The sequence below is a fragment of the Salvelinus sp. IW2-2015 genome, linkage group LG16 (genome assembly GCF_002910315.2).
Source record: "Salvelinus sp. IW2-2015 linkage group LG16, ASM291031v2, whole genome shotgun sequence".
Classification (NCBI taxonomy): domain Eukaryota; kingdom Metazoa; phylum Chordata; class Actinopteri; order Salmoniformes; family Salmonidae; genus Salvelinus; species Salvelinus sp. IW2-2015.
The window spans coordinates 26,999,504-27,025,793 of NC_036856.1; the positions used below are offsets into that span (position 1 = coordinate 26,999,504).

A 26,290-nucleotide genomic window follows, 5' to 3' on the forward strand; every position below is an offset into this window, starting at 1 on the left:
TTTTTCTCCTTCAGGAGAAAGTTATTTTGACAGCCTGAGGGAGCGATGAAACCACTTTAATTCACGGCAGCAAAAATTCAGAAAGCACAAAAAAACGTAAATTCAACGTTGCATATTCTTGGTGTGGAAGAAATTACATTTGATACTGTTGACAAATACAGTGCCTTCAGAAATGGTTCATACCCCTTGAATAATTCCACATTTTGTTGTGTTAAAGCCTGAATTCAAAATGGCTTAAATATGTTTTCTCACCAATCTACACACAATACCTCATAATGACAAAGTGAAAACATGTTTTTGGAAATGTTTGCAAATTTATTGAAAATTAAAAACAGAAATATCTCGTTTACATAAGTATTCACACCCCTGAGTCAATACTTTGTTGAAGGACCTTTGGCAGCAATTAGAGCTGTGTCTTTCTGGGATTGTCTCTAAGAGCTTTTCAACCCTGGATTGTGCAACATTTGACCATTATTCAATTCAAAATCCTTCAAGCTCTGTCAAATTGGTTGTTGATCATGGCTAGACAACCATTTTAAGGTCTTGCCGTAGATTTTCAGTCAAAACTGTAACTTGGCCACTCAGGAACATTCACTGTCTTCTTGGTAAACAACTCCAGTGTAGATTTTGTTCTAGTGCTGAACGATTACAAGCATACCCATAACACAAAGAAGCCACCACTATGCTTGAAAATATGGAGAGTGGTACTTAGTAATGTGTTTTATTGGATTTGCCCAAAACATAACACTTTGTATTCAGGACAAAAAGTGAATTGCTTTGTCAATTTTTTTGCAGTATTAATTTAGTGCCTTGTTGCAAACAGGATGCACAGGCTTCCTTCCTTCTGTACAGGCTTTCTTCTTTTCACTCTGTCAACTAGATTAGTATTGCGGAGTAACTACAATGTTGTTGATCTATCCTCAGTTCTCTCTTATCACAGCCATTAAACTATGTAACTGTTTTAAAGTCACCATTGGCCTCATTGTGAAATCCCTGAGCAGTTTCCTTCCTCTCCTGCAACTGAGTTAGAAAGGACACCTGTATCTTTGTAGTGACTGGGTGTATTGATACACTATCCAAAGTGTAATTAATAACTTCACCATAATCAAAGGGATATTTAAGGTCTGCTTTTTACAAAAACATTTTTGACCGATTTACCAATAGGTGCCCTTCTTTGCGAGGCATAGGAAAATCTCCCTGGTCTTTGTGGTTCAATCTATGTTGAAATTCACTGCTTGACTGAGGGACCTTACAGATAATTATGTGTGGGGTACATAGATGAGGTAGTCAAAAACGCTATTATTGCACAGAGTGAGTAAATGCAACATGAGACTTAAGCAAACTTTTACTCATTCATTTATTTAGACTTGCAATAACAAAGGGCTTGAWTACTTATTGACTCAAGACATTTCAGCTTTTCATWTTTATTTTGGGGTACTGTGTGTAGGCCAGTGAGTACACACTGCAAGTACACACAGATACTTACAATTGTTATACAATTCATGAAGCACTTTTATACGTTGATAACACTCGGACCACAGAATGAGCTCACCTTAGTGATGAGTAAGGACAGTCACCACCTGATGACATCATCACCGCCAGTGTTCCATAGCTGATGTGGACTAAAACACCAGACTCAGGAAATAAAAGGGATAATGAGGATTAAGAAGGTAAGGATCAACGTATCAAATAATGATAAGGGGGTGGAATTCCCCTTTAAATGCACCCCTTCCTTCATGATGGAAAAGCATGGTGTGGCTTAGTGAGGAAAGCACGCTCTACAGTAGTTCAGTTAAGGACAGTCCAGTGTGCTAAAACTCTATCGATGCACATGGTCATGTTTGAGTGGCTGCAGCAGTAAGTGTAGCATGCTCACTATGGCCCATCTTAAAACATAAACCATGTGCTGCTTCCTGGAAACTCTGATTCAACACACCAGGACTTCTAATGCAAAATCAAATCTACACACACAGGGTGCGCAGACACACAGGTGCACACACACCACGCTAACCTTAGATTTAATCAAAGAAGACTCATACCTCTTCAAATTGGATATTTCTTTAATAAAGAAAATGGAAAACAATTCTTATGTCAACAGCGTCATTTGGAAGCCAATCAGGCAGAAGACTAGCAGTAGTGTGCTATGCAACCCAGTTATCATCAAAAAACTCTTTCCATGAACAAACATTACATGTTAATAATAAATCAATCATTTATATTAGGTTCATCTGACTACAATTGCTGTACCCATCTCTATTTGTATCTGTATGTACAAATCACTTGGTAAAATGCATAGGTGGTAATTTCCATCTACAAGACAGATAAAAATATTGGACTTAAGCAAAATAAATAGCTTGATCTTCAGACTGCTTCATCCAGCCCCGCAAGGCTTCTGTCCTTCATCCTGTGCTGCGGCCACATGCTCCTCAGAAAAAACAAAAATTTGGAAAACATTTCAACTGGGGGTTGGATCTCCTGAGTTATAGTACGGGTTTCCCACTTAAAATTCCAATTAAGAAGCTCGTTTTTGGATGTCGGAAATGCATTGTGTTTCAATTATTTAGGAAAGCAAATGAACGCAGCATTATTGCACGGAAACAAACATCACAGTTTCTTCCAGTTGTAGGGAGGAGGAGAGGGAGTGGGGGAAGGAGTGGAATAGGTCTTTGGCTCATCTCTGGTTTTTGCTCACTCGCTCTCTCTCCATTTTCCATCCCTCACAAGCCATTCTTCACCAGTTCGTGGGCTCCACTTTCATCGATGACCAGGGTAGGGCGGAACTCTCGCCCACTCACCAGCTCCTCCAAACCCTGCAACACAACAGGAAGTGACATCAGGCTATTATATCATCAACACTGGTAAAACTGAATTAAGTAACTATAACAAAGAATCACTTTTTAATATTTATTTATATTTTAACTGAATTAACTAACTATAACAGGAATCACTTTTTAATATTTATTTATATTTGAACAGGTCCCTACTGTTAAGTCCCTTACCTCTCCTCCATAGGACACCAGTGGGGAGATCTCACATTTGATTGGCAGGTCTGTTCCATCCTTCAGACTGTGGGGAAAAGAAGAGGAGGAAAGGTTGAGTGCTTTTCTCTTGTGTATGGAGTAAGAAAAGAGAAGAGGCAGCTGGATGTGTGATTCTCTCCTCCAGCTGTTCTTAGATGATTCGATGTTTGGAGCAAAGCATTAAAGCGTTCACATCCGAGAGACTCCTAGACCTTTTTCCTGGACCCAGATGAACCCTATTCCTGGGCTAAAAAGCACTTTCAGAGATTCTATTTAGTCCAGGAGTAGGCTTCATCTAGGTCCAGGAAGACTAAGTAGGTAGTTTGAAGTGGAAGTGAATGAAGTCTATATTGATTGGGAGAGAGCATATATCATACAGAAAGAGCCATTACACCTTATTGCAATTTAATGACACCACTAAGTAGCATTTATTAACATTTATGAATGTAATAAATATTTTTTTAAATGCTGTTGAATACACTACTTTCATTTAAATCATAATCTTTGAACAATGATTTAAATGTATTTAGTGTTGCCGTCACAATCACAGGTAACTGGCCAACATCCGATCTGAAATGGCCACTCAAAATCAATTGCAAAGCATGCCCAGTGCCCATTACCCAGCATGCTCCACATTCCGTGGGTTAGTAGCTACTGTCCCCGTTAGCACTAGGCCCTGCACCAATATCTTATGCATCCTTCCTTCCATCCCTCCCTCCTTCCTTGAGATAATCACTGCTCTAGTATGGTTTGATTGGTGAAACCAACAGGATGATAAACTGGCCTACACTGACCTAATCACATGCAGACCATTGATTGGCTAAATAAAGAAAGGAAGGAAGGATGCATATGAAGACTATTGGACAGTAACCAAGTCAGTGGGCAGGTCAGGTACCCTGTGACCTCCATGACTTTTGACCTGGGCCCTAGCACAGCTAAACCCCAGGCTGCATCTCAACATCATAGTCCCTTCCTCTCCTTCCCTTCACCCACACTGATAATAAACTGATCAGGTGAAAGTAGGACAGGAGACAGAGGAAGCCAGTATACAGAATTGAGACACAGCCCAGGTGTGTGTGTGACAGTGGGTTACAGTGAGCAACTGTGTGAAAGCCAAAGCCCCATCACCATGCAGTAACTCAGTCAGTAGCACAGAGAATAGTTACTTCTGGTTGACATCAGCTGTGCCACATCCTGCAGGTCCATCTCTGGAAACATTAAAACATTACACAGGACACACAGGGTTAAGGGGAACCGTGAGAGGGATGCTGTGAGAAAAAGTGGGATTGTGGAAAAGGTGTGACAGGGAGACTATATGGTGATGAACGTGACAACAGGTGGAGAGATAAATAGAATGTATACTCACTGTGAGTGTGTTTGGTGTGTGTGTGTTTGTCTCTCACCTGGGTATAGCAGGCACACGTGTCCCGTTCTCATCTATAAAGTGTCCTGCAGCATTGAGGACCCAGCGGTGATGCAGGGACATGAGGGCGTGTTTCACAGTGGTGGGCGTGTCTTTACCGTCCTGGCTGTCGGCGTTCTTCAGGGCAGAGAACTCGTCTTCACGAAGAACCTCATACACCACAAAGGCCCTGAGACACACAAAACAGTGTGAAAATGCATCTTTAGTGCTACCGTTTCCAAGGTAACCCACCCCCAGAACAACAAAACATATTTATCATCTTTATCAAAACAACCTGAGAATGGCAGAGTTCTAAAATAGAGCCACATAGAATTGCGTCCTCATTGCAATGAGGAATCCTTTGACTCCATGTAAAGTTCTAAAAGCAGCAACATGACACAGAGGTGATGTCATGAATCAACCGCTGAGAGAGAGAGACTGGAGCAGCTCGTAAAACCTATATCTTACAGGCCCCAGCAGCAGGAGGAGGAGGGCTGGGCTGGCTCTGGGGCAGTGGCTATGGAGCTGGGGTTTGGGCTAGGTGTCTGAGGTCCTGGAACCTGCCAAGGAGATGGGGGATGGAAGCTGGGGCTCCAGAGATCTGGGTGTCAGGACCTGGGTCTTACTAACGGATGCCTGGCTATGTCTCCCCCTTTCCTCTCCGCAGGTTAAGGGGAAATGCAGCCAGCTCCACACATGCTAAAGCCAGCTGGAAAATCACTGCACTTACTTGGCAAACTGGAATATGTCAAAGACAAATTTTTCCATTTTAATCCCGTTGGGTTTGTYGGGTTTGATTAGCCGTCCCTGCATGTCCACATACGAGATTTTCTTCTGGGCCACGTGATGCTGCAGCTGAGGCTCGAACATCCTGAGAGARAGTTTCAAGTTTCAATGTCACATGCACAAGTAATGGCTTTTTTTGCGAGCTCTAACTCCAACAGTGCAGTAATTAATAACAATGTAATACAAAAAAACATGAGATATAAAAGAACAAGCGCACACACACATATATTAAAGGTCAGTTCCTGTACCATATTTACAATGTGCAGGGATACTGGATTGATAAAAGGTAGATTATAGTGCCTTCAGAAAGTATTCATACCCCTTGACTTATTCCACATTTTGTCATGTTAAAGCCTGAATATGAAATGGATTACATTTTTACCCATCTACACACCCCATAACGACAAAGTGAAAACAGGTTTTTTGAAATTTTGGCAAATTTATTGAGAATGAAATACAGAAATATCAAATTTACATAAGTATTCACACCCCTGAGTCAATACATGTTAGAATCACCTTTGGCAGCGATTACAGCCGTTAGACTTTCTGGGTAAGTCACTAATAGCTTTGGATACCTGGATTGTACAATATTTAGCCATTCTTTTCAAAATTCTTAAAGCTCTTTCAAATTGGTTGTTGATCATTAATACACAACCATTTTCAAGTCTTGCCATAGATTTTAAAGACGATTTAAGTCAAAACTGTAGGTTGGCCACTCAGGAACATTCACGGTCTTCTTGGTAAGCAACTCCATTGTAGATTTGGCCTTGTGTTTTAGGTTATTGTCCTGTTGAAAAGTGAATTTATCTCCCAGTGTCTGGTGGAGGGCAGAATAATCCAGGTTTTCCTCTAGAATTTTGCCTGTGCTTAGCTCCACGCCATTTATTTGTTATCCTGAAAAACTCCCCAGTCCTTAATGATTACAAGCATACCCATAACATGCTTGAAAATATGGAGAGTGGTATTGTGTTGTATTGGATTTGCACAAAACATAACACTTCATATTAAGGACAAAAATGTAATTGCTTTACCCCTGTTTTTTGCAGTATTACTTTAGTGCCGTGATGCATGTTTTGGAATATTTGTATTCTGTATGGGCTCCCTTCTATTCACTCTGTCAAGTAGGTTAGTATTGCGGAGTAACTACAATGTTGTTGATCCATCCTTAGTTCTCTCTTATCACAGCCATTCAACTCTGTTTTAAAAGTCACCAATGGCCTCATTGTGAAATCCCTGAGCAGTTTCCTTCCTCTCCTGCAACTTAGTTAGGAAGGACACCTGTATCTTTGTAGTGACTGGGTGTATTTTTTTTTGATACACCATCCCAAGTGTAATTAATAACTCACCATGCTCAAAAGGGATATTGAATGTTTTTACTCATCTACCAATAAGTGCCCTTAATTTGCAAAGGCATTGGAAAATCTCCCGGTCTTTGTGGTTGAATCTGTGTTGAAATTCTCTAAAATTCTCTTACAGATAATTGTATGTGTGGGGTACATGAGGTAGTCATTAAAAAAAATCATGTTAAACACTATTATTGCACACAGAGAGAGGCCATGCAATTTGGTGACTTGTGAAGCAAACTTTTACTCCTGAACTTATTAGCGGCTTGCCATAACAAAAGGGGTGAATACTTATATGATTCAAGACAATTCAGCTTTCATTCTTAATTAATTTGTAAAAAAAAATTGAAAAACATAATTACACTGGACATTATGGAGTATTGTTTGCAGACCAGTGACAAACTCATCTCAAATTAATCCACTGGAAATTCAGCATATGGAAAAAGGGGTGTAAATACTTTCTTGAAGGCGCTGTATGATAGGGGTAAGGTGACTAGGCATCAGGATATATGATAAACAGAGTAGCAGCAGCGTATATGATGATTGTATGGGGTGCGTGTGTGTAGAGTCAAATCAAAACTTTGTTCACATTGGCCAATACAACAAGTGTAGACTTTACCGGTGAAATGCCTTACTTACAAGCCCTTAACCAACAGTGCAGTTCAAGAAGAAGAAATATTTACCAAGAGACTAAATAAAACATTATAATAAAAAGTAACACAATAAGAATAACAATTCTATATACAAGGGGCACCGGTACCGAGTCAGTGTGCGGAGGTACAGGCTAGTTGAGGTAATTGGTACATGTAGTTGGGAACGAAGTGTCTATGCATGGTAACAAACAAACCAGCGAGTAGCAGCAGTGTACAAAAGGGGGGGGGGGGGGGGGGGGTCAGTGTAAATTGTCGGTGGCGATTTTATGAATTTTTCACAGTCTTATGGCTTGGGGGTGGAAGCTGTTGAGGAGCCTTTTGGTCCTAGATGTGACGCTCCGGTAGCAGAGAAAAACAGTTTATGATTTGGGTGACTGGAGTCTGACGATTTTATGGGCTTTCCTCTGACACCGCCTATTATATAGGTTCTGGATGGCAGGAAGCTTGGCCCCAGTGATGTACTGGGCCGTTCGCACTACCCTCTGTAGCACCTTACGGTCAGATGCCGAGCAGTTGCCATACAGGCGGTGATGCAACCGGTCAGGATACTCTCGATGGTGCAGCTGTATAACTTTTTGAGGATCTGGGGACCCATGCCAAATCTTTTCAGTCTCCTGAGGGGGAAAAGGTTTTGTCGTGCCCTCTTCACAACTGTCTTGGTGTGTTTGGACCATGATAGATCATTGGTGATGTGGACACCAAGGAACTTGAAAATCTTGACCCGCTCCACTACAGCCCCGTCGATGTTAATCGGGGCCTGTTCGGCCCGCCTTTTCCTGTAGTCCACGATCAGCTCCTTAGTCTTGCTCACATTGAGGGAGAGATTGTTGTCCTGGCACCACACTGCCAGTTCTCTGACCTCCTCCCTATAGGCCGTCTCATCGTTGTCGGTGATCAGGCCTACCACTGTTGTGTCGTCAGCAAACTTAATGGTGTTGGAGTCGTGTTTGGCCACGCAGTCGTGGGTGAACAGGGAATACAAGAGGGGACTAAGTACACCCGAGGCGCCCGAGTGTTAAGGATCAGCATGGCAGACGTGTTGTTGCCGTCAGGAAGTCCAGGATTCAGTTGCAGAGGGAGGTGAATAAATGTATGTGCATATTATGTGCGTGAGTGAGTGTCAGTGTGCATAAGTGTGTAGGGCCTTGTGAGTGTGCATAGAGACAGTGCAAAAATAAGAATAAAATACATGGGTCAACTCAGATTGTCCATGGAGCCATTTTGTTAGCTATTTAGCAGTCTTATGGCATAGGGATAGAAGCTGTTCAGGAGCCTGTTTGTATCAGACTTGATGCACCAGTACCGCTTGCTGTGTGGAAGCAGAGAGAACAGTCTATGGCTTGGGTGGCTGGAGTCTAACAATTTCCGGGACTTCCTTTCACACCGCCTGGGCTGCCGAGTGGCACAGCGGTCTAAGACACTGCATCTCAGTGCTTGAGGCGTCACTAGAGACTCCCTGGTTTGAATCCAGGCTGTATCACAACCGGCCGTGATTGGGAGTCCCATAGGGCGGCGCACAATTGGCCAAGCGTCGCCTGAGTTTGCCTAGTTAAACAAAGGTTAAATGTAAAAAATAAATAGATCTCGGATGGCAAGGAGCTGAATCCCACTAATGTACTGGGCTGTCTGAACCACCCTCTGTAGCACCATGCGATCGGGGGCAGTGCCATTGCACTACCCTCGATCGCAGCAGGTAGCCTAGTGGTTAGAGCGTTGGACTAGTAACCGAAAGGTTGCAAGATCGAAATCCCTGAGCTGACAAGGTAAAAATCTGTCGTTCTTCACCTGAACAAGGCAGTTAACCCACTGTTCCTAGGCCGTCATTGAAAATAATAATTTGTTCTTAATTGACTTGCCTAGTTAAATAAAGGTAAAATAAAAAAAWATATATTAAAATTGCCATACCAAGCAGTAATGCAGCCAGTCAAGATGCTCTCAATGGTACAGCTGTAGAACTTTGAGGATTTGAGACCAAACAACCTGGTGAGGGGGAAGAGATGTGGTAGCATCTTCTTCCCGACTTTGTGTGTGTGTGTGTGTGTGTGTACCATTAAGTTCTTTGTGATTTGGACACAGATATTGAAGCTCTCAACTTGCTCCACTGCAACCTCGTTGATGTGAATGGGGGCGTACTCACAACTCCCCCCACCCCCTTTCCTGTAGTCCACGATCAGCTCCTTGGTCTTACTGATGTTGAGGGAGAGGTTGTTGTTCCGGCCCCACACTGCCAGGTCATCATCGCCGGTGATCAGGCCTACCAGAGTCGTGTTGTCTGCAAACTTGATGGTGTTGGATTTGTGCGCGGCCATGCAGTCGTGGGCAAAAAGGGAGGAGGGGACTAAGCACACACCCTTGTGGGGCCCCCAGTCCCAGGGTCCTAAGCTTGGTGACTAGCTTGGAGGGACAATGGTGTTGAACACTGAGCTGTAGTCAATGAACAGCATTCTCACATAGGTATTCTCCTTATCTAGGTGGTTGAGGGCAGTGTGGAGTGCAATTGAGATTGCGCCGCTTATGGCTCTGCTGGGGTGGCACGCAAATTGGAGTGGGTCTAGGTGTCTGGGATGATGGAGTTGATGTGTGCCATTAACCAGCCTCTCAAAGCAGTTCATGATTACAGATGTGAGTGCTACAGGGTGGTAGTCATTGTGGCATGAACCCTTAGAGTTCTTGGAAACAGGAATGATGGTGGTCATCTTAAAACATGTGGGGATTACAGACTGAGGTAAAAAATTACTGTGAATATGCCGGCCAGCTGTTCTGCTCATGCTCTGAGAACGCACCTTAGAATACCATCGGGCCTTGCAGGTGTTGACCTGAATAAAGACTTTACTCACGTCGGCCTCAGAGAGCGAGATCACCCAATTTTCTGAGTCGGTGGCGGCCCTGACACGCGGCATGATGTTATTATCAAAGCGTTAAATGCATTGTGCTCGTTCGGTAGAGCGGCATCACGCTGGATCTTCCTTTGTAATCMGTAATGGACTGTAGCCCCTGACACATGGCGGAGCCTGTGTAATATGACTTCACCTTATTCCTATATTTCCCTTTTGCTCGTTTGATGAGTCTGAGAAGGTCATAGCGGGAGTTCTTATACTTGTTCCTGTCCTCAGCCATAGTCTCAGGGATGTCTGCGATAGCCGTGTTTGCGGTAGCTCCATCCTTTAGTTTAGCGCCAACCTCCATGTTAATCCAGGGCTTTTGATTGGGGAAGCAGAAAACCTTCACTGTGGGGACAACGTTGCTGATGCATTTCCTAATGAAGCCGATGACGGAGGTGGTTAGCTCTTGAACGGGTGAACAATGGGTCAACACTTCCACCACGCTCGGGTCAGCACTCCAGTTGTTGTTGATGAAGAGGCCAACCCCCAATTCCTCAATTTTCATGACTCAACTGTCCTGTCCGCACGGTGAATGGAGAATCCATCTTGTCCGAGAACCATGTTTCAGAAAAGCAGAGAAAATTGCAGTTGAGAGTCCCGTTGGTAGCAAATCCACAATCGGAGATCATCCATCTTATTATCAATTGGCCAGTAGAATGGAGGGAAGAGGTGGCTGGTTCTCCCTTGACCTTAATCTCGCCAGGAACCCCCCCACTCCTGCCTCTAAAGTCAGCTGATCCTTGTCGGAATTACAGAAAGAGCCCAGGCCAGATGAATAGAAGTCAGAATTGAGGTAAGTAACTGCCGATCTGATGTTCAAAAGTTATTGTCGGTTGTAAGAAATTATAGCAGATACATTCCCTGCAAATAAAGTAGAAATAAACAAAATAATCACAAAATAGCAAAGTTGGATCGAGCTTGCAAAACCACGGCCATCCAGTACAGGGGAGGAGAGAGAGAAAGTGGGTAAGAGAAAGATGGGGATACAGAGAGCGAGAGAGAGCGAGAACAACAAAGACCCCACAGAGAGTACACAGTGGCTGACCACTGTGACTGACCCAAAATTAAGAAAATCCTTGACTGTACAGACTCGGTGAGCATAGCCTTGCTAATGAGAGAGGCAGACCTGGCTCTCAAGAGAAGACAGGAGGTGCCCACTGTCCACAAAATGAGGTGGAAACTGATCTGCACTTGCTAATCTCCTGCCAAATGTATGACCATATTAGAGACCCATATATTTTACACACCCACAAAGAATTTGAAAACAAATCCAAAATTGATAAACTCCCATATCCAGGGCATACAATTAACACCTGCCAAATGCGGGTAGATTTAGGTATTGGCAGGTAAGAATGTCTATATCCCCAGCCACGTTGGCGGTTGGTCAAGTTGCAGGGCTCTACAGTACGAGCATAACATTGAATAAAAATAGTAAAAAGTCAAGTATGAGCACATGTGTGAGTTAGGGTTAGAAAAATGCTGCAGTAGCTGTTTTCAAAGTATTTCTGCTGTTTTGTTTCATAGCTGCTAAATTGCAAAAAGAAATAGAAATCCTAGACTGAACAAAAACATAAATGCAAAAGTGTTAGTCCCATGTTTCATGAGCTGAAATAAAACATCCCAGAAATGTTCCATACGCACAAAAAAACATCTCTCTCAACTTGTGCACAAATGTGTTTACTTCCTGTTAGTGAGCATTTCTCCTTTGCCAAGATAATCCATCCATCTGACAGGTGGCATATCAAGAAGCTGATTAAAAAGCATGATCATTCCACAGGTGCAGCTTGTGCTGGGGACAGTAAAAGGCCATCGTCGATTGTTTGGTCGATAGGCTGTTGGTCAACCAAGATTTCTTTAGTTGAGCAGTAGCAAAAAAATTAAATACAAATATCGTGGTGTACAAGACACCTGTCTGATTCGCATCTGTTTGAGTGGACTAATCCATTGTGGAGGCCCTGGGGATGGTACAGTTCATCACTCTAAGACATGTGCTACTGAAATTGTATATGGTTATATTACATAAGAACAATGGTAAAACAAACGCGCTTTCTCCCGTGTTGGATAGTGATAGCTGTCCGCGGTTCTGAAACACATCAGTGCATTGTTGAATTGGCGCCTTTTCCTAGACAATGTTGCTATGTGCATAATAGCAAAGTTAACCAGTACATTGGTGTTGAGAACAATGCAGCGGAGGCAGAAGCAGAATGTGGAGAAGAGAAAACTGCCATTGCCTTTTCTACAAAAAGTGAGAGAGGAAATCACAACTTAATTAGGTCTATAATCAATAGCCTAACTGTTAAATGTGCGTGGCTTTATAAATCAATATCTACAGAAATAAAACAGATCCTGCTTCTGTTGCCTGTTTGAGTGTTTGTTTAATAGCCTACTCATTCCATGAGCATCAAGCCTCACAACAACATGTCAAGTAAACATTTTCACAAATTCAGCTTCAGTTTTTAATCTTTTCTTTGCTGTTATGAATGGTTTACACTTTTTGTCCCTCAGAACAGCCTCCCTGGTATCATTTATGTAGTGTTGTTTACACTGCTCCAAATTGTCAGAAAAAAATATTATTATAATAATGCTCCTTTTTCTTGATCTCCTTACTGTTATTATGGCACAATCAAATCAATTGCTGTCGGACTCCCTCTAATCATTTGTGTGTCTTAATTATTTAATCAAACAGTGTGCTTAAAGCATCAGGCAAGCTCAGTGAATATGGTTGATTTGATTAAAACACATCAAATGTGTCAATAAAAAATATGTTTTAAAATTTCGACCAATTAATTGGTCAAAAGAACAGACGACTCCTGGTCAACTAAGATTTTTTTTTGTCAAGGACAGCCCTACTTTTGTTTAATGATTATTTCACTTGCTTTGGCAATGGAAACATATGTTTCCCATGTCAAATCAAGCCCATTTGAATTGAACTGAAAGGGGGGATGCAGAGAGAGAGCGAGGTGGATGCAGAGAGAGAGCGAGGTGGATGCAGAGAGAGAGCGAGGTGGGATGCAGAGAGAGAGCGAGGTGGATGCAGAGAGAGAGCGAGGTGGATGCAGAGAGAGAGTGAGGTGGATGCAGAGAGAGAGTGAGATCAGGAATTTTGAAACACACACTTGGTTTTAACTGTTAAAAGTGAAGAGGGAAAAAAAAAGAAAAAATAAGTCCAAACTAAATTTCAGCTTTGGCTCCTTTCATTTACTTCACCTTAGATTCATTAAAGTCACTGCGATGTTTCCAGGGATATATCAGCTGACAGACACTGCTCATTAGAAACCAGCTATGTCCAAGGCCACTACTAAGCTCTCAGGTTGAGGCTTCCACTAGGCAGGTAATGACCTCAAATACCTGCTTAATGAGGGATACACATTCACCATGTAATTACTCACTTACTGTATGGAGGTGTGTGTGTTTGCATAAATGTTTGTGTGTGTTGAGACTCACTGGACGATGTCCCTGAGGAAGGCTAGGGTGAAGAAGTGATTGGCAACGTTTCCTGCATTGAACATCAGCCGTCCGTCCGCGCTGCGCTTCTCAGCCGTAGCCAAGGTGATCTCGCTGTATTCTACCACCTGGTAACGTCCGTCGACCTTACAGACCACGCCCACCGCCTCCGTTGGATTGGTCTTCTCCACAACCTGGAAGTGATGCCACAGGAAGGGATTTTACCTGGGTCAAAACGTCTCAGAAATGTAGATATGGATGGGATTCTTAAAAATAGCATTTGACTCTACATTTTGGTCTAAATCAGAAATCCAGCCCTCAGCCCATCTGGTTGGTAGTCAAAATGACAGAGCTGGGCTTGATGAGGGGGTTAGTCTTGGGGCAAGAATCCACATCAACTGTAATGTTTGTCAGTTAATGATACGAGGGTGGGTCCCTGCATTCCTCTGATCCTATCAGAACCTCCACACCACAGCTCTTAATCTGACACACAACAGGAATGGGTTTACTACAGCTCTCAACTTGGAGTTAAATACACTATATATATATATATATATATATATATATATATATATATATATATATATACACACACACACAAAAGTATGTGGACATCAATGCTCCCTCTAAACTGTGTGGTGCACGGGGCGAGACTGCCGTGCAGAAATACCGTATCCGCCCACGGAGAAGCACGAGATTAGAAAGTTGAGTGAAGTTCAGAGTTTTCCCTGTTAATTAACACTATCAACGTTTCCCTTTACTGTGGCAATTGTGATAGAATCAATGCAATATTAGCCACTTTCAAAGCAACATACGAACACAAAACTAACTCTCCAAGACTTATTRGTATGCAAAACAAACTACACAAGACTTAGTTGTCTGCAGAACACATCAGAGTAGGTTTCTATTGCATTGACACGCATGCCTCAGCCCGTACTCCACACAGACCGGTGCGGCATAACCAATAAGAGCTTCAGTAGGTTTATATGCAAATAGACCATTGCCATATATGGATCTGTGCCATTTACTTTGAACTGGACTGTGTTTACAGCATGAGCGGTCTTGAGTAGATGCGCTTRTTTTAAGATCAAAGCGAGAGCTGCATGAAACAACCATGTGTGCACATTCTGTTAATATCCTTTGCTAGTTAGTGAGTCGTCAGCAATAGGGGAGTGATTTCTTCCTACAAGAGCACAAAACATGTACATTTCCAGAAATCTTTGAAAAGCACATCAGGTAAAAAAAAATGTTAGTCTTAAAGGGATAATTTTATATTTTGAGACAGGCTTGAATAAGCTAAGTAGCCACTAGGCAGAGGGTAGCATAATTTGTCTGATTCTCTGTAATAATAGTATGGGAATAATAATGCATTTAACTTTGTAAAGTGTTTTCTTGAATCAAACAACACAGAACATTTTCAGTCACCTCCTTGACTGAAGGACAAGGGGATACACAGGTTAATGTCAAGCCCTGCATGTTTTTTTCAAAAGTCTCATGTAATGTAGGCCTACACAAACACCACACTTTGGCCGCAATTGTAAGCTGAACTACAAAACAGCCATTTCCATGTTAAAATGTTATGGGATGCATTTTCTCCCTTGTTTTTGATGGTAGGCCACTCTGGTAKGCTTATATTATGATTAAATAGCCACAGTAGCCTACTTGGCCACAGTTAAAACTTAACTTARAGCAGGTACAGCCTCAGTGTTCACAGTAAACGCACGCTGGAAGTTGCACAGAATTTTCACAACTTTCAAGTTTGCGCTCAGCGAACCTGAAATTTGCTCAGTACCCCAAAAAATTAGAGGAACATAAGTGTACACCCCTTCAAATTAGTGGATTAGGCTATTTCAGCCACAGCCGTTGTTGACAGGTGTATAAAATCGAGAAAACAGCCATGCAATCTCCATAGACAAACAAGGCAGTAGAATGGCCTTAATGAAGAGCTCAATGTATTTCAAAGTGTCAGTCATAGAACACCACCTTTTCAACAACTCAGTTCGACAAATTTCTGCCCTGCTAAATCTGCCCCGGTCAACTCTAAGTGCTGTTATTGTGAAGAGGAAACTTCTAGGAGCAGTTCTCGGCTCAGCCGCGAAGTGGTAGGCCACACAAGCGCACAGAATAGGACTGCCGAGTGCTGAAGCGTGTAAAAATAGTCTGTCCTCGATTGCAACACTCACTACCGAGTTCCAAACTGCCTCCGGAAGCAACGTCCGCGCAAGAACTGTTCGTTGGGAGCTTCATGAAATCGGTTTCCATGGCCGAGGAGCCGCACAAAAGCCTAAGATCACCATGTGCAATGCCAAGCATCGGATGGAGAGGTGTGAAGCTCGCCGCCATTGGACTATGGAGCGGTGGAAACGCGATCACTGGAGTGATGAATCAAGCTTCACCACCTGGCAGTCTGACGAACAAATCWGGGTTTGGCGGATACCAGGAGAACGCTACCTACCCCAATGTATAGTGCCAACTGTAAAGTTTGGTGGAGAAGGAATAATGGTCGGGGGCTGTTTTTCATGGTTCGGGCTAGGCCTCTTAGTCCCAGTGAGGGAAAATCTTAACGCAACGGCATACCATGACATTCTAGACGATTCTGTGCTTTGTGGCAACAGTTTGGGGAACGTCCTTTACTGTTTCAGCATGACAATGACCCCACGCACAAAGCGAGGTCAATACAGAAATGGTTTGTCGACATCGGTGTGGAAGACCTTGACTGGCCTGCACAGAGCACTGACCTCAACCCTATCAAACACATTTGGGATTAATTGGAATGCCGACTGCGAGCCAGGCCTAATCGCCCAACATCAGTACTCCACTTCACTAATGCTCGTGGCTGAATGGAAGCCAGTCACCACAGCAAATGTTCCAACATCTAGTGGAAAGCCTTCCCAGAAGAGTGGAGGCGGTTATAGCAGCAAAGGGGGGACCAAATCCATATGAAATGCTCACAACTTTGGAATGAGATGTTTGATGAGCAGTTGTCCACATACCTTTGGCCATGTAGTGCATTACATTTATTTTTAGGGACAATCTCATGGTCTATCAAGTGACTGAGAAGAACCCAAGCCAATAATGCAGAACTAAAGCCTAAAATGTCAACTGAACAATCTGCTGAAGGTCTTGCAGAGCATTGGTGTGTGTGTGTTAACTGCTAACTGTTTTTTCCAACAGGAGCAGGCCTGTCAGTAATAACTAACTAAAGGAGATAGGAAGGAGTTTAGGGGGAATACAGGAGGGTGAGGGAGGACTGTCCACTAATGTAAGAAAGCACACTAATGAAGAGTAATAGCAGCTTCTAGTGTCAAACTGGGACCAGCCAGCTACAATATTGCTGAGTGTTTGTGCGCGTGTTCCTGTCCTGAGACAGTGATGAGAGGATGTTATACGTCACAAAGCTGCCATCAGGAGGAAATGGATGATAGAACAGCTAGGGCCCCATCTCTGCTCGTAATTCCCACGAATCACCCAAGTCTGAGTCTTACTACTTCTATTCTCTTCACATTACTCATGAACTGGCCTCACGGTGTGTGTGTTTCGCGCACGCATGGTGGGGATGCTGTACTGCTGAATTTGAGCCAGATCTCCCCAACATTAAGGTCAAATAAATAAAAAACTATAAAAAGAAAAATTGTTTAATAGTTGCACTGCCACGCTAGTTAAACAAGTAGTAAAAACTGTTGCTTTCCTGAGAAAAAAAACCCAGTTAAGTTTCGTATTTAACCACTGTTCCCTGTAAAGTTTTCTTCCCTATCAAAAATAGTACACTGTGCCCAAACTCATTGTCTAGAAAAAACAGATCATATATCAGAGGCGAGTTCAACAAGGCTTCTGTTTGCGGCGAACACGTTGCCAGAGTAACAATTTCAGTTGAACATTCCAAAATGTTACGGTGAAACATCAAATACCTACTTTTTGTAAGGATTACTGTAGCAACAATATTCAAACTGGGAATGACTTAAGTATTCCTACTAAATTCATTCTACTAAATGATTGAGGGGTTGGGTTAAATGCGGAAGACACATTTCAGTTGAATGCATTCAGTTGTGCTGGCAACTGACTAGGTATTCCCATTCACTTCACCTAAAAATAGTAGAAAGTTTACAGTACATGGCCACTATTATTTTTAGAGGCAGTTTAGATCCGAAATAGACACCTGTTTTCGCTGCACACTAGCTTCTCAGACTGTTAGCCAATGTTCGCAGCTAACACAAAACAAATGGAATATGTTAACGAACGTTCGTGAACTAGTTCCTTTGTTGAACGCACCTAAGAGGCTTGTGATACTATAGGCTGAGTGGGCCAAGCCTTGTCTGTGTTGGAGGGCTATGTGGTTCCCTCACTGTCCATAATGAGGTAGTAAAACCAGGCCACTCACTTCATATAGTTGCAGCAGTTATTTACACTGAACAAAAATATAAAACACAACATGTAAAGTGTTGGTCCCATGCTCCATGAGCTGAAATAGAAATCTCAGAAATGTTCCATACACACAAAAAGCTTATCTGAAATTGTACACAAATTGTTTTACATCCCTGTTAGTGAGCATTTCTGCTTTGCCAAGATAATCCATCCACCTGAAAGGTATGGCATATCAAGAAGCTCATTAAAAAGCATGATCATTATACAGGTGCACCTTGTGCTTGGGACAGTAAAAGGCCATTTTATAACGTGTAGTTTTGTCACCCAACACAATGCCACATACTTCTAAAGTTGAGAGAGTGTGTAATTGGCATGCTGACTGCAGGAATGTTCACCAGAGCTGTTACCAGAGAATTTWATGTCAATTTCTCTACCATAAGCTGCCTCCAATGTCACTCTAGAGAATTTGGCAGTACGTCCAACAGGCCTCACAACTGCAGACCACGTGTAACCACGCCAGCCCGGGACCTCCACATCCTGCTTCTTCACCTGCGGGATCATCTGCAGGGGGGTGGGGTGGTGAAGAGGAGTATTTTTGTCTGTAATAAAGCCCATTTGTGGGGGAAAACAAATTCTGATTGGCTGGGCTTGGCTTCCCAGTGGGTGGGCCTGGCTGTCAAGTGGGTGGGCCTATGCCCTTCAGGGCCACACATGGCTGCACACCTGCCCAGTCATTTGAAATCCCTAGACTTGGGCCTAATGAATTTATTTAAATTGACTGGTATCCTTATATGAACTGTAACTCAGTAACATTTTTAATTGTTGCGCTTATATATTTTTGTTCAGTATAGATTTTAGTTTATGTGTCCTATATAATCTCAGCCATCAAACTAGAGATAAATACTTGAATTAGCAATGAATGCGCATCCCTGGATGTGTTTTAAATGGAATAGTCTATCATATAGTTCCTTACATTGTCTGGCTAAAAACTCCACTGTTCAGACCTCAGCGCTCTGCTACTGAACTCCTGAATGATAGCAGACTACACCCCCACCTAGTGGTGAATTAGAAGTGCAGGTCTTTATAGAGGAAGTCGTGCCAGGGCAGTTTTCACTGTTTCAATAAGGGGTTAAACTGGCCCAGGTTGCACTGGGCTATGGTCCATCATGTGACCATGCAAAAGACTGAGGGAGGAGCATCCCGCTCAAATGGTACAGTAATCTGAGCTGCTCTGTAATATTGTCAACAAGAAGCATGATGCATCGTACAGAAACATTCAACATTTATTTTCCATAAAATATACGTTTGAATATCTAACTAGTTTTCATTGGGAAGGCAGGCAAAGCGTTTTAATCACAAGCAATCACTTTGGCATGTGAAAGCACAGAATCTTACTCATCACTCCACGTGCTTAACCTAAGTCCCTTTTGTTTGAGTCTACTTCACCATCGGCCAGAGGGGCGCCCGGCTCACACCCAGGAGGCAGCCCGTTTCCAAAACAAATGCAATTCGTTTTTACTCGTTGCAAACTCCGCCTACCCGGGCCAGTTTAATAGGATCCCCTCAATCACACTCTCTTACCGAAACACAGTCAAAACACACCTTCACTGAACACATAGAACCAAGACTACTTCCTGGTCTGGTATTGTATAAAAGGAGATGAACAACCAGGAAATCAAGGATTTATCTAAATTAATTTTTAATTCTTCCTTCTTATTCAAAAGTGACCAACCATATTGCTTTCAGTTCAAAGCCTTTGTGCACATTGGCTTAGAGGGAGCGAGGAACAGGAGAGGAAACCAATTTAGGATAGAGAGAAAAGGAAGGAAGTCATTTAAGAGTATTGGATCACATTTGGTGAGTCACCTTTGGCCCCCAGTTGAGAGAGAGACACAGAAGAGGGCAGAGAGAGACAGCTAGAGAGAGAAAGAAAGAACAAAAACTTCCAGTGAGAAAGAGACGGAGGGCTACTAACCTTAGCCCCACAGTCTCCTCCTTTCTGGACACAGAATCCAACAAAGGCAGGGTCTGCTACTTTAACCAGGATGTTGTCCACACAGTAGACATGGATGAACTTGACCCCCCTCCGATCCATGTCCTCCACGATCCCCTGGGTACCCAGAGCTCTGTAAAGACCCCCGTTACCATCTGAAACACACACACACACACACACGAGACCCCTGTTATCATCTAAAATACACAGACATACACGCACCGACACACGTTAGGTTATGTACCTGGGGCCATGGCCAGCTTGTTTTTGCTCTCCAGGATGATCTTGCCATTGTAGTCCATGGCAGGCAGCATGCCCTGCTGGAAGAAAATCACGTTGTCTTTGCACAACCCAAAGTAGCTGTGGCGCGAAAAAAACGTTTTAGTTGACTCCATGGTCCGGCCGCTCGTCATGATGTACCTAGGGGGAAATCAGGAGGCACAATTCAGTTCATGATTCATTCATTCACTGGTCATTATGCACAGGGAGAATGGGGTGATACATTGGGTTTGATTCAAGACTAATACAACTCTCAAGACAGTGCTTCAATTGCTTTTTTTATCAAAAGTTTGACTTTTCACTGTATCAGTGACTCATAAGAAGTCCCATAAAATAACTTTGGCAATAARTTATTCATAATCCACATTGCCAGATTAGGCTAACATTTTCATCCAGAWGAATTTTAACATCTGAATGCTCTGATCTGACTAAAGCTAAAAATACATGGTGGCAATGTGGTTAACTTTAGCTAGCTAAGATTAAGGGGAGGCCTCCAGATTTGAGCTAGCTAACGTTAGCATTGCTAGCTATTTTGTACAAACTTTGCTAGCTAATGACATAATTGCCATTTGAATAAAAGTAAATTTGACATGATGGGAAAGCTTATTCTTACTAAATGTCTCTACTTCACTAATGTCATCGTATTCCCAAGCCCCTATAGTGTAATTTAGACCGAGCAGTCCTTAGCCCCCGAGCATCAACATGGCAACGACGTGACATAGTGATGGAGATGCAACCCATTAATTCATTTTATTTCTATGMACATTAACTGAAATGTCCGTTTATTTTTTGTTTTTAAATAACCAATTAAGCGCAGACAACGTGCTAATTAACTACAATGACCAGAATCCATTGCGCCCTACAGCTGCCTGCTCTCATTGGTTCTTGGGGCAAACCTGTGGGGCAGTTCGACAGACATGGAGAGGAAGAGCGATAGAGAGACACGAGGGGGATAGAGAGCGGTTGCTTAGGCATCTCTACCCGACAACTTGATTGAATATTTTATTTAAGTAAAGTAAATAAGATGGTTATAGCCTAATAAGTGACAGTAAYGAGCAGTCACTCACCATCAATTGTTTTATTCCGTGTTACAGCATTGAACCCACAATGGATTTATTATTGTTTTTTTTCTTCTAAAACTCAACCAAAACCGAACCCAAAAAGCACTAATCCCTCAGCACTAATGAACAACAGTTGATGTTCATCCTCCTCAGTGAGTTTCATTTAAAAAAATGTTAGTTAAAGTTATCCTTTTTCGATAAAACTATACTAAATATAAATCACGTCACCAAATAATTTATTAAAACAAACTATTTTGCCATGAAGATCGACAGCTAGCTTCCGTCCTCCACTGGGTAAATTGAATTCAATACAAAACCTAGGAGGCTCATTGTTCTCACCCCCATTCCATAGACTTACACAGTAATTATGACAACTTCCGGAGGATGTCCTCCAACCTATCAGAGCTCTTGCAGCATGAACTGACATGTTGTCCAACCAATCAAAGCATCAGAGAATAAATCTAGTACTGAAAGCATAAGCTACAGCTAGCTAGCACTACAGTGCATAAAATGTGGTGAGTAGTTGACTCAGAGAGCGAAAGACAATAGTTGAACAGTTTTGAAAAAATATTTATTCCAAAATGGAGAAGCAAGAGATTTTTTTAAACTTTCAATTTCACTTATTTAGCTAGCAAATGCAGCTAGCTAGTTTAGCCTACTCAAAAAGATGGATGCCATGTTAGCAAGCTGGCTATGACTATCCAACACAACACTGGAACTTCTCCAATTCAAGGTAAGATTTTGGTTTTAATAATTTAGTGCAACCGGGGCCCACCGGTATAAACTGCTTAATGACCAAAAACTTACCTTGACACAAACGTTATCGCATGATTTTAGCAGGTTTACTAACGCGTTAGTTCTATTAGCTATGATGACTATATGGCTAGCTATGATGACTACATTACTTTAGCTAATATGGTGACAATGATGTAGGCTGTGTGTAACGGTTATGATATGGTTTGCCTTGGAAAGGTTTTTCACCTGGTCACATACAGCTGATGTATTGTGCATTGAAGTACACAAACGAAGGGAAAAGGTGAGAGGAGGAGAGCGCGAGAAGGAATACAATGTGGCTGCTATGATAGTAAACTGTGTTTAAGCATGATCAGGTATGTATTCATTCTGCCAATTCGGTTGAAAAAAGTTTTTTAAAACGGAAGCAAACGGAATAAAACGGGGATAAACATAGCTGAATTTGTCCAATAGAAACTCTCATTTTCAACTGTTGGACTAATGATTACACCCTATATCAACTAGATGCAGGCAAGAGCGTGTAAGGCGGGATTGCATGTGCCACTGTCTCACCTCAAAAACATTTCTCGAACTGTGTGCACATACGTTGGTAACTTTCATTCATAGGCTAGGTTGTAGAAACGTCATGACCGGTATAAGGAAAATTAGAGTATTATGTAGTAGCCTAATCTTATCAATGTTACATTGAACTGGATGAATGGAATATGAATGACAGTCATCCAATATGCTGTAATAGAAATAATGCCATGCTGATGAGAAAAGAGAGAGAAAAAAGGCCTCATCTTAAACGACCCTGATCACCCATGACTAGACAAAACCAGAAGTACTTCCTTATGACTGGAATGAATGTCACCTGGCATCTCATGGTGAGCTCTTAGTCCTGAACCCTGACCTTAATTACAGACAGAGCCCAGCTCAACCCTGGACGCCAGCAAGACGTCTCCTTCCGTCAACCCACTCCCGAATCGTCTTAATGACTTCCTTCATCTACTCCACAGGGAATTATAATCCTGCTCCTTTCCGGGATCAAACCACTTCCTTGATAGATACAGGTGAGCGCCTTCAGAAAGTATTCATACCCCTTATCTTTTTCCACATTTTGTTGTTACAGCCTGAATTTAAAATTGATTCAATTTAGATTTTCAGTCACTGGCCTACACACACACACAATACCCCATAATGTCAAAGTGGAATTATGGTCTTCGAAATGTTTACAAATTAATAAAAAAAATGTAAAGATGGAACGTCTTAGGTCAATAGGTATTCAACCACTTTATGGCAAGCCTAAATAAGTTCAGGAGAAGAAAAAAAATGTGCTTAACAAGTCACATAATAAATTGCATTGACTCACTGTTTGCAATAAGTGTTTAACATGATTTTTGAATGACTGCCTCATCTCTGTACCTCACACATACAGTCGAGCAGTGAATTTCAAACACAAATTCAACCACAAAGACCAGGGAGGTTTTCCAATGCCTCGCAAAGGGCACCTATTGGTAGATGGGTAAAAAAAGAAAAATAACCAAACATTCAATATCCCTTTGAGCATGGTGAAGTTATTAATTACACTTGGGATGGTGTATCAATACACCCAGTCACTACAAAGATACAGGTGTTCTTCTTAACTYAGTTGCAGGAGAGGAAGGAAACCGCTCAGGGATTTCACAATGAAGCCAATGGTGACTTTTAAAACAGTTACAGAGTTGAATGGCTGTGATAAGAGAGAACTGAGGATGGATCAACAACATTGTAGTTACTCCGCAATACTAACCTAATCGACAGAGTGAAATGAGGAAAGCCTGTACAGAATAAAATTATTCCAAAACAGGCATCCTGTTTGCAGCAAACCACTAAATACTGCAAAAAAGTTTTGGGGGGAGCTAAACGCAGGCAAAATCCTCACTAAATACCWGGTCCAGTCTGCTTTCCACCAAATGCACCTTTAAGCAGGACAATAACCTAAAGCCAAATCTACACTGGAGTTGCTTACCACTGGAATTGGCCAACTTACAGTTTTGACTTAAATCTGCTTAAAAATCTATGGCAAGACCTGAGAATGGTTGTCTAGCAATGATCCACCACCAATTTGACAGAGCTTGAAGAATTTTGAAAATAATAAATGAGCAAATGTTGCACAATCCAGGTGTGGAAAGCTCTTAGAGACTTACCCAGAAAGACTCAGAGTTGTAATCACTGCCGAAGGGAATTCTAACATGTATTGAATCAGGGGGTTGAATACTTAGCTAATCAAGATAAATKAGTATTTTACAAATATTMGAAATTTCCGTCCACTTTGACAGAGTATTTTGTGTACACAGTTGACAAAAAAATTACAATTAAATCAATTTAATCCCACTGTGTAACAACAAAATGTGGAAAAAGACAAGGGGTGTGAATACTTTCTGAAGGCTCCTTATCTAAGTCTAGTAAATAATCAGACCGATGAAACTGGAGAACAGAGAGGGAACATAAAAAAAACAACGTATTTTTGATACAATAACAACATTGTATGGCTTGTTTGTGATTTCACAAATGGGGCTAAAACAAAAATGAGCTCCTCAGGAATGGATTGAGAAACAGTGCTTTGTGGTCAGTTTGCTGGGGTGCTGTATGTTCTATACAGTATATCCCCCATAGTGTATCATTATGCCCTTATCTGCCAGTCCCACTCTCACCAGGGGATGTAGCACTTGGCTCCATGTCTCTGTTCTGCCAGCTGTTGCAGCCTCAGTATCCTCTCTGCCTGGATCTGGAACAGGGTCTTGTGGGAGGGCAGGCCCACGTCGTACATGCCTTTAGGGTAGGACACCCCCAGCCTGGTCCCCTGGCCGCCCGCTAACAGGAGAACAGCCACCCTGCTCTGGGAGATACACCGCAGACCTGGGAGAGACAATTGAACAACAGTTAATGTACAAAACTATCATTTATTTTACAACATGTACAGATAATAATAAATTCACATTTCACAGAATCTCAAAGCGCTTCAAAGGACATTTTTTTGTTTGTTGAAAAACCACATGAGATGGACAGTTATTACAAAGTTCATGGCTTGAATGTTGATCTGAGAGAGGTGGTCAAGCTGGGAGAGAAAGTCCAGAGGCAGGCAGGAAGCGCTGTCTCAAAGGTCTCCCACCGTCTGTCTTTTCCATAGTAGAACTCAGTCAGTTTAAGTTTGAGCTAAGCCACTGCAGTCCATGTACCTTGTAGTAGGTACAGTTGAAGTCGGAAGTTTACATACACATTAGCCAAATACATTTAAACTCAGTTTTTCACAATTCCTGACATTTAATCCTAGTAAAAATTCCCTGTCTTAGGTCAGTTAGGATCACCACTTTATTTTAAGAATGTGAAATGTCAGAATAATAGTAGAGATAATGATTTATTTCAGCTATTATTTATTTCATCACATTCCCAGTGGGTCAGAAGTTTACATCCACTCAATTAGTATTTGGTAGCATTGCCTTTAAATTGTTTAACTTGGGTCAAACGTTCTGGGTAGCCTTCCACAAGCTTCCCACAATAAGTTGGGTGAATTTTGGCCCATTCCTCCTGACAGAGCTGGTGTAACGGAGTCAGGTTAGTAGGCCTCCTTGCCCGCACACACTTTTTCAGCTCTGCCCACAAATTCTCTATAGGATTGAGGTCAGGGCTTTGTGATGACCACTCCAATAGCTTGACTTTGTTGTCCTTTAGCCATTTTGCCACAATTTTGGAAGTATGCTTGGGGTCATTGTCAATTTGGAAGACCCATTTGCGACCAAGCTTTAACTTCCTGACTGATGTCTTGAGATGTTGCTTCAATATATCCACATAATTTTCCATCCTCATGATGCCATCTATTTTGTGAAGTKCACCAGTCCCTCCTGCACCAAAGCACCCCAACAACCATCCTCATGATGCTGCTACCGCTGTGCTTCACAGTTGGGATGGTGTACTTCAGCTTGCAAGCCTCCCCCTTTTTCCTCCAAACATAACGATGGTCATTATGGCCAAACAGTTCTATTTTTGTTTCATCAGACCAGAGGACATTTCTCCAAAAAGTATGATCTTTGTCCCCATGTGCAGTTGCAAACCGTAGTCTGGCTTTTGGAGCAGTGGCTTCTTCCTTGCTGAGCGGCCTTTCAGGTTATGTCGATATAGGACTCGTTTTACTGTGGATATAGATACTTTGTACCTGTTTCCTCCAGCATCTTCACAAGGTCCTTTGCTGTTGTTCTGAGATTGATTTGCACTTTTCGCACCAATGTACGTTCATCTCTAGGAGAAAACTCATCTCCTTCCTGAGCGGTATGACAGCTGCGTGGTCCCATGG

At 42.3% G+C, this 26,290-nt stretch overlaps 1 protein-coding gene across 4 annotated transcripts in view; it reads right to left on the reverse strand.

The window, feature by feature from the left end:
• Positions 1-2,042: 2,042 nt before the first annotated feature.
• The window catches only part of LOC111975303 (UDP-N-acetylhexosamine pyrophosphorylase), a 34,986-nt gene continuing 10,738 nt past the window's right edge, over positions 2,043-26,290 (reverse strand). For 3 of the 4 annotated variants that reach the window (XM_024003509.1, XM_070447659.1, XM_070447658.1), the window contains 9 exons: positions 24,654-24,858; positions 20,130-20,305; positions 19,868-20,040; positions 13,531-13,724; positions 5,153-5,293; positions 4,424-4,612; positions 4,187-4,228; positions 3,000-3,066; positions 2,043-2,810 (listed from right to left, as the gene is read on the reverse strand). In XM_024003509.1, the coding sequence (XP_023859277.1) occupies positions 2,718-2,810; positions 3,000-3,066; positions 4,187-4,228; positions 4,424-4,612; positions 5,153-5,293; positions 13,531-13,724; positions 19,868-20,040; positions 20,130-20,305; positions 24,654-24,858 (1,280 nt within the window). In that variant the 3' untranslated portion in view covers positions 2,043-2,717. The remainder of the gene's footprint in view (positions 2,811-2,999; positions 3,067-4,186; positions 4,229-4,423; positions 4,613-5,152; positions 5,294-13,530; positions 13,725-19,867; positions 20,041-20,129; positions 20,306-24,653; positions 24,859-26,290) is intronic. The other variant, XM_024003510.3, reaches the window with a different exon arrangement.